Genomic DNA, 15,509 nt, shown 5'->3' on the forward strand with positions numbered 1-15,509 from the left:
GCTAAACTCTTCAACAGCCGTTATAGATGTCATTCTGAGGTACCTATTTTTCCCATATATTAATATAAAAATAATGCAGCATTCTGGATTCTGATCTGAAACTAAGTGCCTAGAAGTTGGGGAAGGAGGGAGCCAGGCTCCAGATCCTTAGCAGAACATGATCTCCACTGTGATTTGATTTACTAAATTAAAGTTGCTCAGAATGCAGTCTGTTCAGGTCTGTCTGCATACCTCTGTGCCCAACCCTCTACAGGCAAGCCTAAGAGGCTCACCAGCAGAGCTGTAATACCAGTTTCCAGAAAGGCATACCTAGCTGGCACTGTACTTCAGTCTAATAAGAAGTTAACATGCCACACGACAACTGCTGTTCCCAACCTGATAACTGCAATAACAACATAATAGCTGGATTATTCATAGGCCATTTACAAACGAAGTTCTCTGGTGAATTTTCTGATTCTTGTTTTCCTGCACTCATTTTCTGCATTCAGATGCAACCTAACTCATAGTTATCATGTAATACTGTAATGTGATTGTCATTGATTATATGGCTATCACTGTAATAACATTGTAATATTGAAGACTGACACCATAATTCAGTTCTAACAGAAAGAGGGAGGTAAAGTGCATTTTCAGGTTTCCTCCACCTCATTCCTTCCCCACTTTCTAGAGAAGAACTTTGGGTTATCATCTTTTAAGCACTTAAAAATTACTCTTAACTTCTCTGCCGTAAGAGAAGCTTCTTTGATAAACATATATTTAACATTATTTTTTTAAAAAAGCTTTAAGCATGTCAACCCCATTTCTGTAGATTAAAGAAAATACATCATGGATTGATGTGTCAAGTAAAAAGATAATTTACTCTCACTATAGGTAATTCACAAATGCTTTAAAGAATGTTGAAATACATATGTTTTTAGGATCCCCAGCATGAGGATTTTCCTGCAGAGTGGCAAGAGAAATTGGGGGAGTTCCAAAGGATGCTTATCATTCGCTGCCTGAGACCTGACAAAGTATGTACAAAACTTTCACCTTATTCAAAAAGGCCTGTCCATCTTAGAAACCAAAATTATTTGCAAGTATGCATTTCAACTGTGTTGTCTACAACAGTCTATCATAAAGGAAAATAGGACTGAATGAGATTTCAAAAAACCAGCAAGTTTGAAATTGTAATGAAAAACCTTTTTACACCAGAAGGGTAGGCCTTTAGCTTTTGTTAAGTTTCAGTGCACACACCAAAATCCCCAGAGCTCTTCCTCCTTGAGACTGTCTTACAAACCTTGTGACTTTCCTTTTTCAGTATACCTGCTATTTTTGCTTATGTAACTTTTTTGATGGATGTCGCTATCTATGGTAAATTTTGTCTGACCTAGGAAGATAATTGAATGGTAAGCAGGAGTGTAGATAGTGTAGGTGCTTAAAGGTAGCAATTATTGTAGACACACAGATCCATTTTGTTCTATGGAAAGTGTTTTGAAGCAGAACTGTTCTGATTTGAGTCTGTCTAGCTGTAAGGCTTGAATGTGGCACAGATCACAATAGGTGGTCGCAGTTGTGAATCTTTATTCCAAAAAAGTCAACCTACTAAAAACCAGAATAAATATTTGCTTAGACATTTTTCATATATTCACAGGTTAGTGGGACTACTATTAGTCCACACCTAGCCATAATGACAGAGCACATTGTGAAAGATGGGAGTTAGTATAAACAGTTATGACCTCTGTTCCAGAGAGCCTATGAAAGGAATTGTCTACACTTCCTCACGCAACTGTTTAGCTTTATATTAGTACTCACATAAAAATATGAAAGTTTGTACCATATAAAGAAGAGAAACTTTTAGAGTCAGACTTTACACTTCACTTCTCCTGGATTTTTTCTGACTGGCAGTATGAGCTTTCAGAGTGTTGGGCAGATGGATCAGCATGGAGAGGCACTGGCGGCGGTAGTGTATACTGATGCTTGGAGACAAAGTTATCCACAAGACGCTGCCTAGTTGCGGTGACTTCTTCTTCAAAAGAGTTTATTATGCTTCTGCCAGTTTTGCACTTAAAACAAAGCAAAGGATTGAGACTTTCAATTGAGCAATTTAACTGTCTAGTTCAACTACATTCAAAACTTAGATCCTCAAAACCCCACTGATCTGCCACTAATTCTAGCTTGGAAGTCTACTTTTGGCTATGGTCAGCAATACTGCTGTCTGAATGGTGCAGAGCAGTTTGGCAGATATTTCATATGCATACCCCCATTTGATTCAGAAACTCCTCCACCAGCCTTGCCAGTAAGGCTCAGTTCAATGACCACTTTTGGTTATGTCTAGTATACTTTTTCTTTTAAATGAAATTGTGAACCTACTGTTTAGCTGCATTTTAAATCACATCAGGGAGGGAGACATCAGTTTGATTTTCTTCTGTGTGAAGAGGCATGATATCGCTTCTCAGGATGCATTAGGATATTGGTGCTTCAGGATGGCAGCATGCTCTGGATCAGCCCTAGTGCATAGCCCTCCAAGCTATTGGAGACAGTAATCTTGAGGGCAAAGTGTCCCCACTTGAAGCTGCTGTTTCAAGTTTTCTGTATGCTGTACTTAGAAATAAAGTAATATTATGGCTGAGACCCCTTTTGTACCTTGGAACACTGCTCTAAATCATTCGCTGTTCAGGTTAGATAACAACATCATCTTCTCACTCTTAGTCCACCTTTTAAGATATCAGATTGCTCCCACTGCGGCATGTGATCCTATTTTCATGTATTTGAGTCTGTTGTATAGGGAACTTAAATACTTAACCTTGACAGTCACCAGGTATATTTTCAATACAGAACATTATCAGCAAGGCAAAGATCTCATTTGTGCAAACCTGCCAGGAAGTAAGATGCAGAACCTTTACTGTGCATCAAGGAACATCAGGGAACTTGATTCACTTGATTTTTACTATCCATAGGATTAGGGGTCATATATCAAAGATCCGCTGATCTTGATCGATTAGTTGAAGCAGCTCAGTTTTGTGTGCTTCTGTATATGTCAACGCAGTGGCATGCATGAAATGCCAGCAGTGGGGAGGAGTAAAACTGGATGACTGTAAAACATTTGAAATGGGCTTTAAAGTTTGAAAGCTTAATTAGACTGATTTACGTGTAAAACTGGACATACTGTAAAGCAATGATCTGGTCAAATTTTGTCTTTTCACATGCTTTGTTCATCCCTCCTGAGAAAGATGGAGCTGCTCATTGTAGAGCTTCCTGGATTGATTGATTATTGCACCCGATATATTTTTTCTGCTGTAATGAGTTGTTGGAAAAACATTTCTAAAGGAAACAGGTTTTCCTTCAAAAGCTAGACAATAGACTACATTGAGACGTGTTTAGGTGCAGATTTCTTAGCCAATAATGCATGTAAATCATTACTTCAGAATAAGTCACATTCTATCCTTACGCCATCACTCCTTGCCGATGCTTGGAAATCTTAGAGATGGAAGTTCTTGTTTTCATTCTAGCTTTGAATCTTACATTAAGATTATTTGGTTAACACTTACAAGGAAGTTTCTCAGCCGTGCCATCTCCAGCATGTAGTACTCCTCCATTGTCAGGTCATCAAAGTGCTTAGTAAGGGATAAAAAGCCACAGCTGTGACGTTTGGTGTGTTCCTCCCTGCAGCGTAAACCCAGAATAAGAACAGATATTAAAACCATGAAAGTTAGATTTCGAGAGATGAAGAAATCTGAACAGACAGGTCTCTTCAGTACTTCTACTGCCTATCAGTAGAAAAAGTATCATACAGAAAACATATGAAATAGATTTTAGTGGATCTGAGATAAAAGCTAGTTGAACTATTTCAAGGTTACTGGGTAAGATAAACTTTCAGTAGGCTTCGGTTTTGTGGACTGTTACAGAGAAATTGGTAATTTTATAATGGGTAAGGGGATGTTGTCAAAGAAGTTTGGAGGAATACTTCAAGAATGTTGTTACATCTGTGCTTACCATGGGTCATCATTTGGTTCCCAGCCCTCCAGTTCTATCAAGCAAAAGAAACATTTTGCCACATCTGGTTCATTTGCATTTGGACAGTGGACAAAGCCCGCCTTTGCCATCTGCAGGTGACAGTTTAGAAGTTTAGAGCCTCATCCAACACACTGCTCGTGTTCACATCAGCAAACTGTTTCCAAGAGCTTGCAAAGAATGCCTTTTCCCACAATGTCTATCAGCACAGATCAGGCTGAAAAATAGGTTTTAAGTGTGAGGACTGCAAGCAGGTAAATAAGCAACTAGTAAAGGAACAAGGAATAGGCTACAAGTAGTGAACGATTTCTGCATAGCTGTGGTATCTGCAGGCTACTGGAGTAGCGTTGTTCTACCAGGTAACATCTAGTAGATGCCATGCTACACAGGCATTTCAGTAGCAGTGCATGAGATCTGCCATAGCCAGGACTTTAAAGAATACTTTCAGAGAAAAAACATAGCATAAGACCATGGACACAGAGAACCTTTAAATATAAATTATGTGAGTAAAATGCTACATCTTTAACTTCTATGTTTTCCTGTCACTTTAGAATCATATCTGGTCAGAACACTAAAAATTAAGTAAGTTTGTTTCAGTTATCAAACTTCACACCTTCTCAGATAACTCTTGCAATATGACTCATCTGAGATCCAGCCTGGAAGTTTCATGTGTGTGCCAAAGTAGAAGTCAGGTGGATTTTTTTTAATGCTCAAGTCAAAGCCTGCAGGGACATAAACATTAAGTTTTCTAAAATTTAATTAATTTCAATTTCTGAATTTTAAGTAGTGATCATTCTGCTACTTCATCCTTCCTGCTGGATGTGTACTTGTTTCTTCTAATGTAGGCTTCCTTTTTATGAGTGAAAATTTGCAATCAGAAAGACTACATAATACAAGAAATTAACTTTCAAGTGACAAGAACAAAAAAAACAAAAACAAGAAAAGTAACTATATTCAATTCCGTAGCTAGACTAGTGAACCGAACATGCAGAAGCCAGTCATCCTACTACAGTATTTCTGAGCAGGGAACAGAGGAAAGTTGGAGTATTCAACTTTTCATCTTCTTCAGGCTTAGTGGAAGCTTACAACTCTTCTTGAACATGAATATACTTAACAATGGCTTCACATTCAGGCATGGTATATAAAAAATAAGGCGTAGTCAAAATATCTGTTTTCAGACTTACATTCTCTGGAGTGCACTTGCAGTTCTCTATAAAAGGCCAGTTTGTGAAGGTTTTTAAACGGTTCTCGTATTCATACATATCCTTAAAATCACTCAAGAGCTTGGAAGCCAAACCAAGCTCTTTCAAGAGTATCTCCATCTATAAAGCCTGCAATTAGTATAGCCCAGAGCCTCTCTCCTGCTCTCAAATTTAAAGCATTATACTAATTGGTGACACATTGCACCTGTAAAGGTGTAAAGGGTAAGTTTTAAAGTAAGTAAAAACACAGGTGAGTTTATGAGCAGCAAAGGGTAAGTTTTAAAGTAAAAACACAGGTGAGTTTATGAGCAGGACAATCAAGAGAAATGAAGCTACTGGAACTTTTTTTCCCATGTTACATTCTGCGTACTTGGTCACACTATATATGTATTAACTGAAAGCACCTATGCTAATGCAGTATGAAAATTACAAATTTTATAATTGAAATGTCAAGAATGCAAGTTAAAAACTCTAGTTACGAATACAGCAATTTTACGAACAAATTTTTTAAAAATATACTGATTGTGACCAAAGTGGTTGAATTAACATTGCTATTTGAAACCTTTAGTGTTTCTTGAATTTCGTGTTCAGAGATTAACTCTTAGTATCATGTTTGCAAATACTGTTGCATTTCTTTAAAGGGGAGGTGGTTATTATAAAATATTCTAGAGTGTGTCCAGAGATAGAATGAATGGTGGCGTATGAACTAATTATATCTGTTAGGGTTTACAGGATCAAAGCATTAAGCTGTCATTTTATAAATTGTCTCTCATTTTGGTAGAGACCGGTTAACTTCATAAACACCAGTGTGTACAAGACTGCTGTACACAGCAGTTTTCTAAGCCAAGATCTTAACACCTTTGAAAGGTGTTGCATTATGAGACTTGAAAATTGAAATCCTCTCCATAATACAGATGGAGTAAGTCCAGACAAAAATCCTGCTTCCTATACCAGCACATTAGTCTGTCCAGATGTGGTGACAAAAATGAGATTAAGGATCATTTGCATAGGACTTCCAGTTTCAACCCTCTTAGAGCATCTTTTTTGCCTAGATTTACACATGCTAAATCATTGATTTCTCTGGGACTGTACTTGTATCTAATTTTATATGCAGGAATACTGTCCTTGAAATTTATATTAAGAAGTTTAGAGTAATATGTGTTAATGCTTACACAAAAATAGGACATTTTGATTCTATTTTTCCTTTTTTTTTTCAGATAATACCAATGGTGCAGGAGTTTATCATTCACAACCTGGGCCGTCCATTTATTGAGCCACCTCCATTTGATTTGTCAAAAGCATTTTCTGATAGTCATTCTTGTGCACCACTGATATTTATACTTTCTCCTGGTGCCGACCCCATGGCAGCCCTTCTTAAGTTTGCTGATGATCAGGTATTTTAATACCTCCAGACTTTTTTAATATAGTTGATGCTTGTGTGTGTGCATGCGCGCACGTGTGTACATTTGTATGAAGCAAGGAACTTTAAGTAAAAGTTGAAATGCCGAAGTAAGCTCAAAAACCTGTTTTTAACTGCCCAAAAACACGTTAAAATTGATCTCATGGTTCTCTTTAACACAAAGCACTAATTAATGCAAGTGGATTGTTTTTAGGAATGAATAATTTGTCTATTGTTTATAAGAAATTGTATGTTAAATAGTTTTGGCATATTTTGTAATGTTGTGATGTCATGATCTATTTAACTAATTAGTTCATGTAATCTCAAATGGAAAATGGAAAAATGGAACAAAACCATAATGGTTTAAACGTTCATTGTAAGGAATCTTACCTGAAAATAGTATTTTTTTTCTAATAAGCATTATGTGTAATATCTTAATTAAAAACCACTGTAGTAATATAGGACCTTAGGATCTTGGGTGGCATTTACACCTCAGAATTCTAATATGGATTTTTGTTGGCTTTGACTGTCATTATTATGGCATTTAAAACAAAAAATTCCCAACAGTCTAAATCAGTTCTCATGTAGAAGAGTATTGTTGTAATACTAGAAAGTTGCTGTTTTCTGGTAAGATGTATATTTCTTGCATTTCCTGACTATTATTCTGTCAGAATTCTGTGCTGTTGAGAATGACAGACATACATACTTCAAGTCTCCAACGACCAAACTGCAAATGTATCCTGCATTTTATAGTTAGGTTGTTTACATCCTTAAAGAGCATACTGTTTTCAGGAGTATTTTGAAAGTGTCACAATTTTACAGTTCCGGATAAAATAGATGTGTAGTTGGAGCTTTTCACTGGAAGATAGATAAGACATTTTAGTCAACTGGAATGACATGAAAAAGATTTAAACTGTATTTTAAAATATACTGTACATTCAATATTTCAAGAATACATATAGATGTGAACTCTCATACCAGCAGGTTTAGTGTATTTATGCAATATTATTCTTACTTATAATATGCTTTCTATGTGCAGGGATATGGTGGTACAAAGCTTAGTTCTCTGTCACTTGGTCAAGGCCAAGGCCCAATAGCCATGAAAATGATAGAGAAGGCAGTAAAGGAAGGAACATGGATAGTTCTGCAAAATTGCCATCTAGCAAGTTCATGGATGCCAATACTGGAAAAAGTCTGTGAGGTAAAAATAAGTATTACCTTCTTCTTAGAAATACTTTTGAAGGCATGTCTGATCCATACAGGCAACTGAAAAGCCAGCGTAGCATACTTCTTGATGATTCCCATTATATAAGGGTAATAATCACATATTGATTCTGTCTTTTTCCTTCTGCCTGCTGGAATAAACTGCTCACAAACTTGGTGCGTCTGAGCCATTCCTGGAATGGTAAATCCCAGCCACTACAACAGTCTCTTCTGGCCAAGAGCTTTCATCATGTGTCTATTGCTGCAGAAAAGCAGTATGCTAAGGAATTTTACTCTTGAACCAGCTATAGGTTTCCAAAGAGGTACTAGTGTGTATTTCTTTCAATTGCCTGTTTTTATATGTGTTTATTGTAGGAGCTAAACCCTGATACAACACATCCAGATTTCCGAATTTGGCTCACCAGTTACCCATCTGCCACGTTCCCCGTGTCTGTACTTCAGAATGGAGTGAAGATGACTAATGAAGCACCAAAAGGTTTACGGGCCAATATAATTCGTTCGTACCTGATGGATCCAATATCTGATTCTGACTTTTTCAACAGCTGCAGAAAACCTGTTAGTAACATTGTATTGTAACTTTGTAAATCAGTTAAAGCAGACCCTGATGACTGTGTATGTATGCTCGGGGGGAAATCTATCTTGATAATGAGAAAAAAAAAAAAGGCAGAAATATTGTGTGAACAATGTTTTATAATACAAAAGTGTAAAAAAAAAAAAATTCATAGGTACATGGTCTCATACACATAGTTGTACGTGTCATGTATATTAATTACATATACATAGATATATAGCTTTAAAAAGGAAATTGCTTTGAGGGTTCACACTGGTTTAAGAGAATATTTAGAACTCATGCTTATGACAATTTGATGACTTCCTGCTGAAGGCCTTTGTATGTCAAGAAAAAGCTACCCCCTGACTCATAAACAGTGTGTTACCAGAGCAGGAGATGCTGGGTTTTGAGTGACTCAACGACAGCACTGCTGTGCAGGACGTGAGAAAAAATGAAATTATTTAAACCAGCCATAAATTATTAATGGTGTTGCATTTGGTTTTAAGGCCGAGTTCAAGACATTGCTGTATGGCCTCTGCTTCTTCCATGCGCTGGTGCAAGAAAGGCGGAATTTTGGGCCGTTGGGTTGGAACATTCCATACGAGTTCAATGAGACCGACCTGCGCATCAGTGTGCAGCAGCTGCACATCTTCCTCAACCAGTACGAGGTACAGCAACCTCTCACAGTGGTCACTGGTCCTTGCTTGCACTTTCTAGGACTGTTAGTGCATTTACCAATGCAGGCTGAGTGCTGCCATGGCAACAGTTTAGTGGGGGCAGTGAATTAGAAACCAAAGTCTACTTGCGGTAGTGCTAACCACATTCATTTTAAGAAGTGGTTAGTGTACCATGATCAGTACGTAACTAATGTGGGAAACTTTCAAATTACAATTTAGAAGTTCTGCCATGCAAAACAGAGCGGTGTTTGTTCCATACAGTTGCCTTACTCTTATCCTGTCTCTAGGCAGGAGCTGTGGATTCAGCTCTTGGCGATGTTACTGCAAGCTGTAAAATATCATACTAAAACGCTTAATTGCTAACTGTGATTTACTCAGTGATAGGGATAATACTAGACCCTGGACTGTTGCAGATTAATAACAACCTTGATCTATTTGTGTAAATTTGGCAGATGACGTTTTCTTCCCTGTTTGCAGAGCTAGGTAGTGTTTCATAGAAGCCTCTCTGGAATTTGCTAGCAATACATGACACTTCTTTACGTTGCAGCTTCCTAAGCAACCCGCTATAGCCAGAATCTGTATGGCTGGGAGCAGGAAGGGGTGTTACTTTCAAACCACTGTCAGCCTGGGGTCTTTTTGGCTAGCAATGTGGTTAATAGGTGATACAGCATGAGAAAGCAACTTCATGAAGGCATGTGTTTCTTTTCCTGTGGGAGAGTGAAGGGCCAGGGGCTGAGGGGGATGTCTTCCCATTATATGACCAAAGCTTATGAGCAAATGTAGTGCCTAGCAGGGAGGGAAGCGTTTTTTTTTCCTGAAAGATAACAACTTGTACGTAGTAAACTGATTTCTTGGTACTTCTTTCGAGTAGTTTGCTTTACTCCAGTTTCAGTGTATCACCCACTCTTGCCCTGACTTCCTGTAAATAATTTATCTCTTATCACTCATAATTTGTTCCTTTTATGCACCTAAAAGGAGTCCAGCTTCTCCCAACCTCAAGACTTTAAGCACATTTATTTTCTAAAAAAAAAATAAATAAAATCTATGAGCACAGCTATAGCCCTGTGAAAGCATACATTTATTTTAGAAGTATGTATAGCCAAACAAGTAGAGATAATTTTGGAGAAGTTTTCCATAAACTTGTACTTGCGGAGTTCTAGCTGCATTACTATGGAAATTTTTGGTGCTATTGTTCTTCAAAAGAAGCAATGCTGGGTGACTTGATGGATGATTACTGAAGTATTTGAAGATCAGGAGATCAATGGTACAAGCATGAACTAGCAGAAGTAAATAACAACTTTTAAACTTTCCAGTGAGAATTCTGGATGACTTCCAAATAAATTACAGTGATACCAATATGGCTGTCCAGAGAAATGCTAGGCTGCAGTTCAGATCATCATCTTGCTTTTTTTCAGGAGGTACCATATGATGCTCTTCGCTATATGACTGGAGAATGTAATTATGGTGGCAGAGTCACTGATGACTGGGATCGGCGTACGCTCCGTAGTGTTCTAAACATGTTCTTTTCCTCAGAAATCATTACAAACGTAGATTATAAATTTGATGCAAGTGGCCTCTATTTTGTTCCTCCTGAAGGAGATGTAAGTATCCCAGAACAATGGCATTACCAACAGCTTATTTTTTAAAAAAATACATCTATCTTTATTCACATTGATACGTGCCTCAGTGCTTACTGCTGTCACTGCTCACTTTTGTGGCTTAATCTCACATTCTATTAGGATTTGTTGCTGTGACTTCTAAGAACAGAAATTATGTAAAAAAACCCACCCCAATTACTACCAACTAAATTGACTTTGCTCTGTGTGCGTCAGCACATGTAGGGGACAATAAGGGAGAAACCCAGCCTGATAAAGTTAAAAGCATTATAAAATAGGCATAAGAGAATTAGATGATCGTGTCTGCTGGAGGTAGAAAGGACATAGTAATCAGCTTAATTTATCACACAGGAGAGTAATGTTACACATCAGCAAAATGCCTTCAGACACTTGGCAAGCAGTGGGCCCAGAAATGCTCTTACTTTGTAAGAGAATTTCCAACAGCTGTCAGAAATTTTATCAGAAATTATTTAAGGAAAGCCAATCCTGATTTCAGGGTAGGAGGATGGACCACAGGAATTTGTGAGGCACAGTCAGCCCCTGTATTTCCTTTTGTATCTTAGTTTACACACTGTATTCATTACACTAGGAAAGTTTGTAGTAGTTTTGAGACACAGCTTGCAGCCTGTCATGGGCTGTTTGGCTGTTTCTGCATCTCCTTTTAAGCCTATTTTTTTTTTTCCTTTTTTCAGTACCAAAGCTATATTGAATATACAAAGACACTTCCACTGAATCCTTCCCCAGAGATATTTGGAATGAATGCAAATGCTGATATTACCAAGGATCAGTCAGAAACGCAACTGTTATTTGATAACATTCTTCTCACACAGGTATGTGAAAGTCACACACCGTCTTACCATAACTTTCTACGTATGACTATGTTCAGATTTTTTTTCCAGTTTTTACTGTACCTTATTGCGTTGTATCTCCATTCTGGTGAAATCACTGTTCCACTTAAGAATCTTTTAAGGCTTTTTTGGTTTTGTATTTTCCTGACTGTCTTCCTAAGGAAACATAGCTTCTGTGATCGTACAATCAGTTTGCTATCTTCTACTCTCCCCAGCTTTTAACAATTTTCAACTTCTTGGCCAGTTTTAGTCTAGTTTGTAAGCCAGGTACAATCTAGGGATACTATAGTTTCTGTAAGCTTCATGAGGAAAATGGAAGAGCTGAATATAGGGAGCAAAAGGGACATGGAGGGACAGCGAGACAGAACTTGGCACTGCTCTGTGCCATTTGGCAGCACCTGGCCAGCTAATGGCACTGACAGGTACATCAGAGATGGGGGGAGGAAGATTGGTTTACAGTGGAAGCAGGATTTCAGCAAAAAAAAATGAGGACACAAATCTGTAGGAAACCAGATTTTTTTAGTTCTAAGCTATTAACTTATTGCAATAATATAGGAAATTCTGAAACAAATTAATTTCAGTCACAGGGGAAGAGGATGGAACTGTAATGATCTTTTAAACAATGCCTTTCTAACAGCTCTATTTTCCTGCATTTTAACTACTCACTCTCCTAAGTCCTCTTTCTTTTTCTCAAAATAAATCCAAATTTTTGGCTCTCTCTAGTCTCGGGCATCTGGTGGTGGTGCAAAATCCACTGATGAAGTTGTTCATGAAGTCACAGGTGACATCCTGAGCAAACTTCCTCCAAATTTTGACATTGAAGCAGCAATGAGAAGATATCCAACCACTTATACTCAAAGCATGAATACTGTGCTTGTTCAAGAGATGGGACGCTTTAACAAGTTATTGCAGACAATACGGGACTCCTGTGTTAACATCCAGAAAGCAATAAAGGTGAGCTGAAGATAACCTTTAAAAGCATATACCTAGACTCAATCTGTGAGCCATTAATGCAAGTACCTTAGAGAACTGACCCTGAAGTCTGATTCAGGACAGTCAGTCAAACGCTTTAAAGAATCTGGATTCCAAACCGATTTATTGATCTGTATCTTAAAACTGATAGGAGTACAATGGAATATAAAAGTACTATTGTGCCTACTGTAGAGAAACCAAAACAGAGAGCTTTTAACTACAGATTTGCTAGCAAATAAGACAAGCAGTAACTAGGTTCATATCTGTTTTTCTGCCTCACTGGCATGAAAGACTGAAGCACCTCACACAATTTCTTACAGATGAAAGCAGATCTCCTCAACACCTCACGTAGCAAATTACTGCCAGTGAGGATTCCAGTTGAGCTATCACAGTCTAAAGTCAATGTTTGTTCTCAGTAGGCATCAAAAGCTACAGCTGAGCAAAATACAGAAAAAAGCAGGAAAACGTCAGTTTGGGTAATCTTTATTTATCCTATTATAGCCTAAGGCTGACAAGGCATTTAAAACACAAACAAACAAAACCCCCACAAACACCACTCCTCTCCCCATTGAAGCCAAATTACAAGCTGAAAAGTCTGCCACTTTAGAATAAGGCACTTGCAACAATGTCGCAGAGTTTTGATGAAAATTTAAATAATAATAAAAAAGAGCATTTACAGTTAGTAAAACTCAGAAGTGCTCTGGGAAGACCATGCTTCTGAGGAAGGGAGAATTTTCCAGTCTGGCCAGTGTTGTCCAAAAGAGGCTATGGACCTTTTCTCTGACCAATCTAGTGACTCTACCGGATCAGACAGAAGACCACAGTAACTTTTCATGAAATCCATTATGTCCATTATTGTTGTTTTCACTGTTACTCCTGTCTGACTTAGCTGGAAGTTCATAACATCTGTTGGACAGAGCGCTATGTTGATTTTTAGTTGTTAAAGCAAGCCTGTTAGGCAAAGTATTTTGACATCTTCCTTTCCAAAATTTCTTTTAGGGACTAGTAGTGATGTCTGCTGAACTGGAAGAAGTGGTAAACAGCATTCTGAAAGGCAAAATTCCAGGACTATGGATGAGGAAGTCTTACCCAAGCCTCAAGCCTCTGGGCAGCTATGTGACTGACTTCCTTAATAGACTGAAGTTCTTACAGGTGAGCACACCCCATTTACGCAGATTTGTTCAATGCCGCTTATTATTTTTGTCTGTTGATGTCAGGTGACATCTCCACAAGCGAACATACACACACGAATTGCTTGCGCTGAATAACTGACAGGTAAAGTTCAGTTCATTTGTGCATCTGTTTCATATAGCAATTTGCTCATCACAGCATCTAATGAAGCACTACATTTTGCCACATACCCTATACCTCACAAAGAGAGCTGCAGTACATCAGTAACACTGTATGACAGAATTGGCCTTCTGAAGTGAATTTACTAAGGGCCTCTTAAACTGCATACAGATCTAGTCGTGGTAATAAAGTTAATTAAAATAGAACTTAGGAAAATACTGTTGAGTTTCTTTTCCAGCGAGCAAACTTAATTAGTAAAACATTTTAACGCAAAATCTTATGTTAAAGTCAAATACCAAGCTTTCAGTAGAGTGCTGGAGAAGAAAGCTGGGCGAGTTAGGGACAATCAGTGAGGTTCCTTCACCTGTAAGAGTGCAGATTCCCAAAACTGACTTTAAATGAGTACTATCTAGAGTCTCAGCACTATTCTGTGGCTTAGTTATCTCAATCAACTGAAGAAAACCCATCTCACAGCAGGTTGCCTACTCCATCCATACCTGTTGTAAGAACAGGTCCCAAGACAGACAAAAGATCTAGGAACAAAAATCGTAAGTAAATAAAAAAAAAATTTAAAAAACCAAAAGAAGCATCCAGTTTCAGGTCTAGAAGGATATTCACAAAATCTGCATTTCCAGAGAACCTCTATTTTATGTTTTTGGACACACATCACCCAGCCAACGCACCTCAGTAACTTCCACTTTCGTTGGTAGCAAGCCTGACAGCAGTATGTGTGAAGAACAAAAGTGTCATTTCTTGAACAGAATCCAGGACAGAAATTAAACTTGTACAAACAGAAAACTGCCAATAGCTATGAGGATGACTTTTTATTTCTTGGGAGGAAAACTACTTACTAGTAGAGACAACTAGCTTACTTGTCTTCATTGTAATTCTCTGCAGCAGCTAATTGTAGCAAATTTTTTCCAGACATTATTCAGAACTGATGTTTGCAACAATGAGAAAAAGGTTTTCTTGCATGCAGTAAATATTCACCATTGCAACAGACCCCACATATATTACAACCAAATCCAATGAATTTTTGCCTTTTTAAAAATGATTTTTATACAGAGGTCTCCACAGTGTAAGCTATTAAAAAAAAAAACAAACCACCAAAAAACCACCAACCAAACAAAAAACCCGTAACAAAAAAGCACCCTCCCCACCTCCCCCTAATCAAAAAAGAAGTTTAATTAGGCCACATATCCTCCTCATGAAGAAATCATCCATTGTCATATTCAGCTTGCTCTACACACTTACAACATGTGACTTTGGCCCTGGAAGAGAAATACGACCCCTTCAAAGAGAAAACAGCCTGCAAAAACCTGTCAGTTGCACAGAGAAACAAAGGTGAATGCTGAACAGCCTTCAATAATGAGGGAGAGGAGGAGAACTGAACGCTCCTTTGATGAACTTACAAGGATGATGCATGTTTAACAGACTTATTCAGACTAAGTCATTCACAAAAGCTGAGTATTTCCAGGCAACAGCGTTTGGGTTTTTTGTGTGTGTTTTTTGTTTGTTTGAGGGTTTTTGTTTGTTTGTTTTAAAACAGAAGCTAGTGACATTTTAAACAAGTTGTTTAAAAAGACATGGCAGCCATCCAAAGTTCCACTGCTTTCAGAAAAGAAAAAGACAATCCTGGATTCACAAAGGGAGAAATTACTTCTGCTGTTATTCTAGAAGATAATTGCTTTCCTAAATACTAAAAAAAAAAAAAAAAAAAAAAGAGGCAGGTTTTTTTTTT

At 37.8% G+C, this 15,509-nt stretch overlaps 1 protein-coding gene across 1 annotated transcript in view; it reads left to right on the forward strand.

Moving 5' to 3' along the window:
- Positions 1-15,509, forward strand: part of DNAH7 (dynein axonemal heavy chain 7) — a 144,438-nt gene that overhangs the window by 124,120 nt on the left and 4,809 nt on the right. The window contains 9 exon segments of the mRNA XM_019473492.1: positions 918-1,010; positions 6,410-6,586; positions 7,631-7,792; positions 8,170-8,370; positions 8,872-9,033; positions 10,458-10,643; positions 11,351-11,488; positions 12,230-12,460; positions 13,478-13,630. Coding sequence (XP_019329037.1) covers positions 918-1,010; positions 6,410-6,586; positions 7,631-7,792; positions 8,170-8,370; positions 8,872-9,033; positions 10,458-10,643; positions 11,351-11,488; positions 12,230-12,460; positions 13,478-13,630 — 1,503 coding nt within the window.

Source organism: Aptenodytes forsteri, unplaced genomic scaffold (assembly GCF_000699145.1).
Source record: "Aptenodytes forsteri isolate BGI_AS27 unplaced genomic scaffold, ASM69914v1 Scaffold183, whole genome shotgun sequence".
Taxonomy (NCBI): Eukaryota; Metazoa; Chordata; class Aves; order Sphenisciformes; family Spheniscidae; genus Aptenodytes; species Aptenodytes forsteri.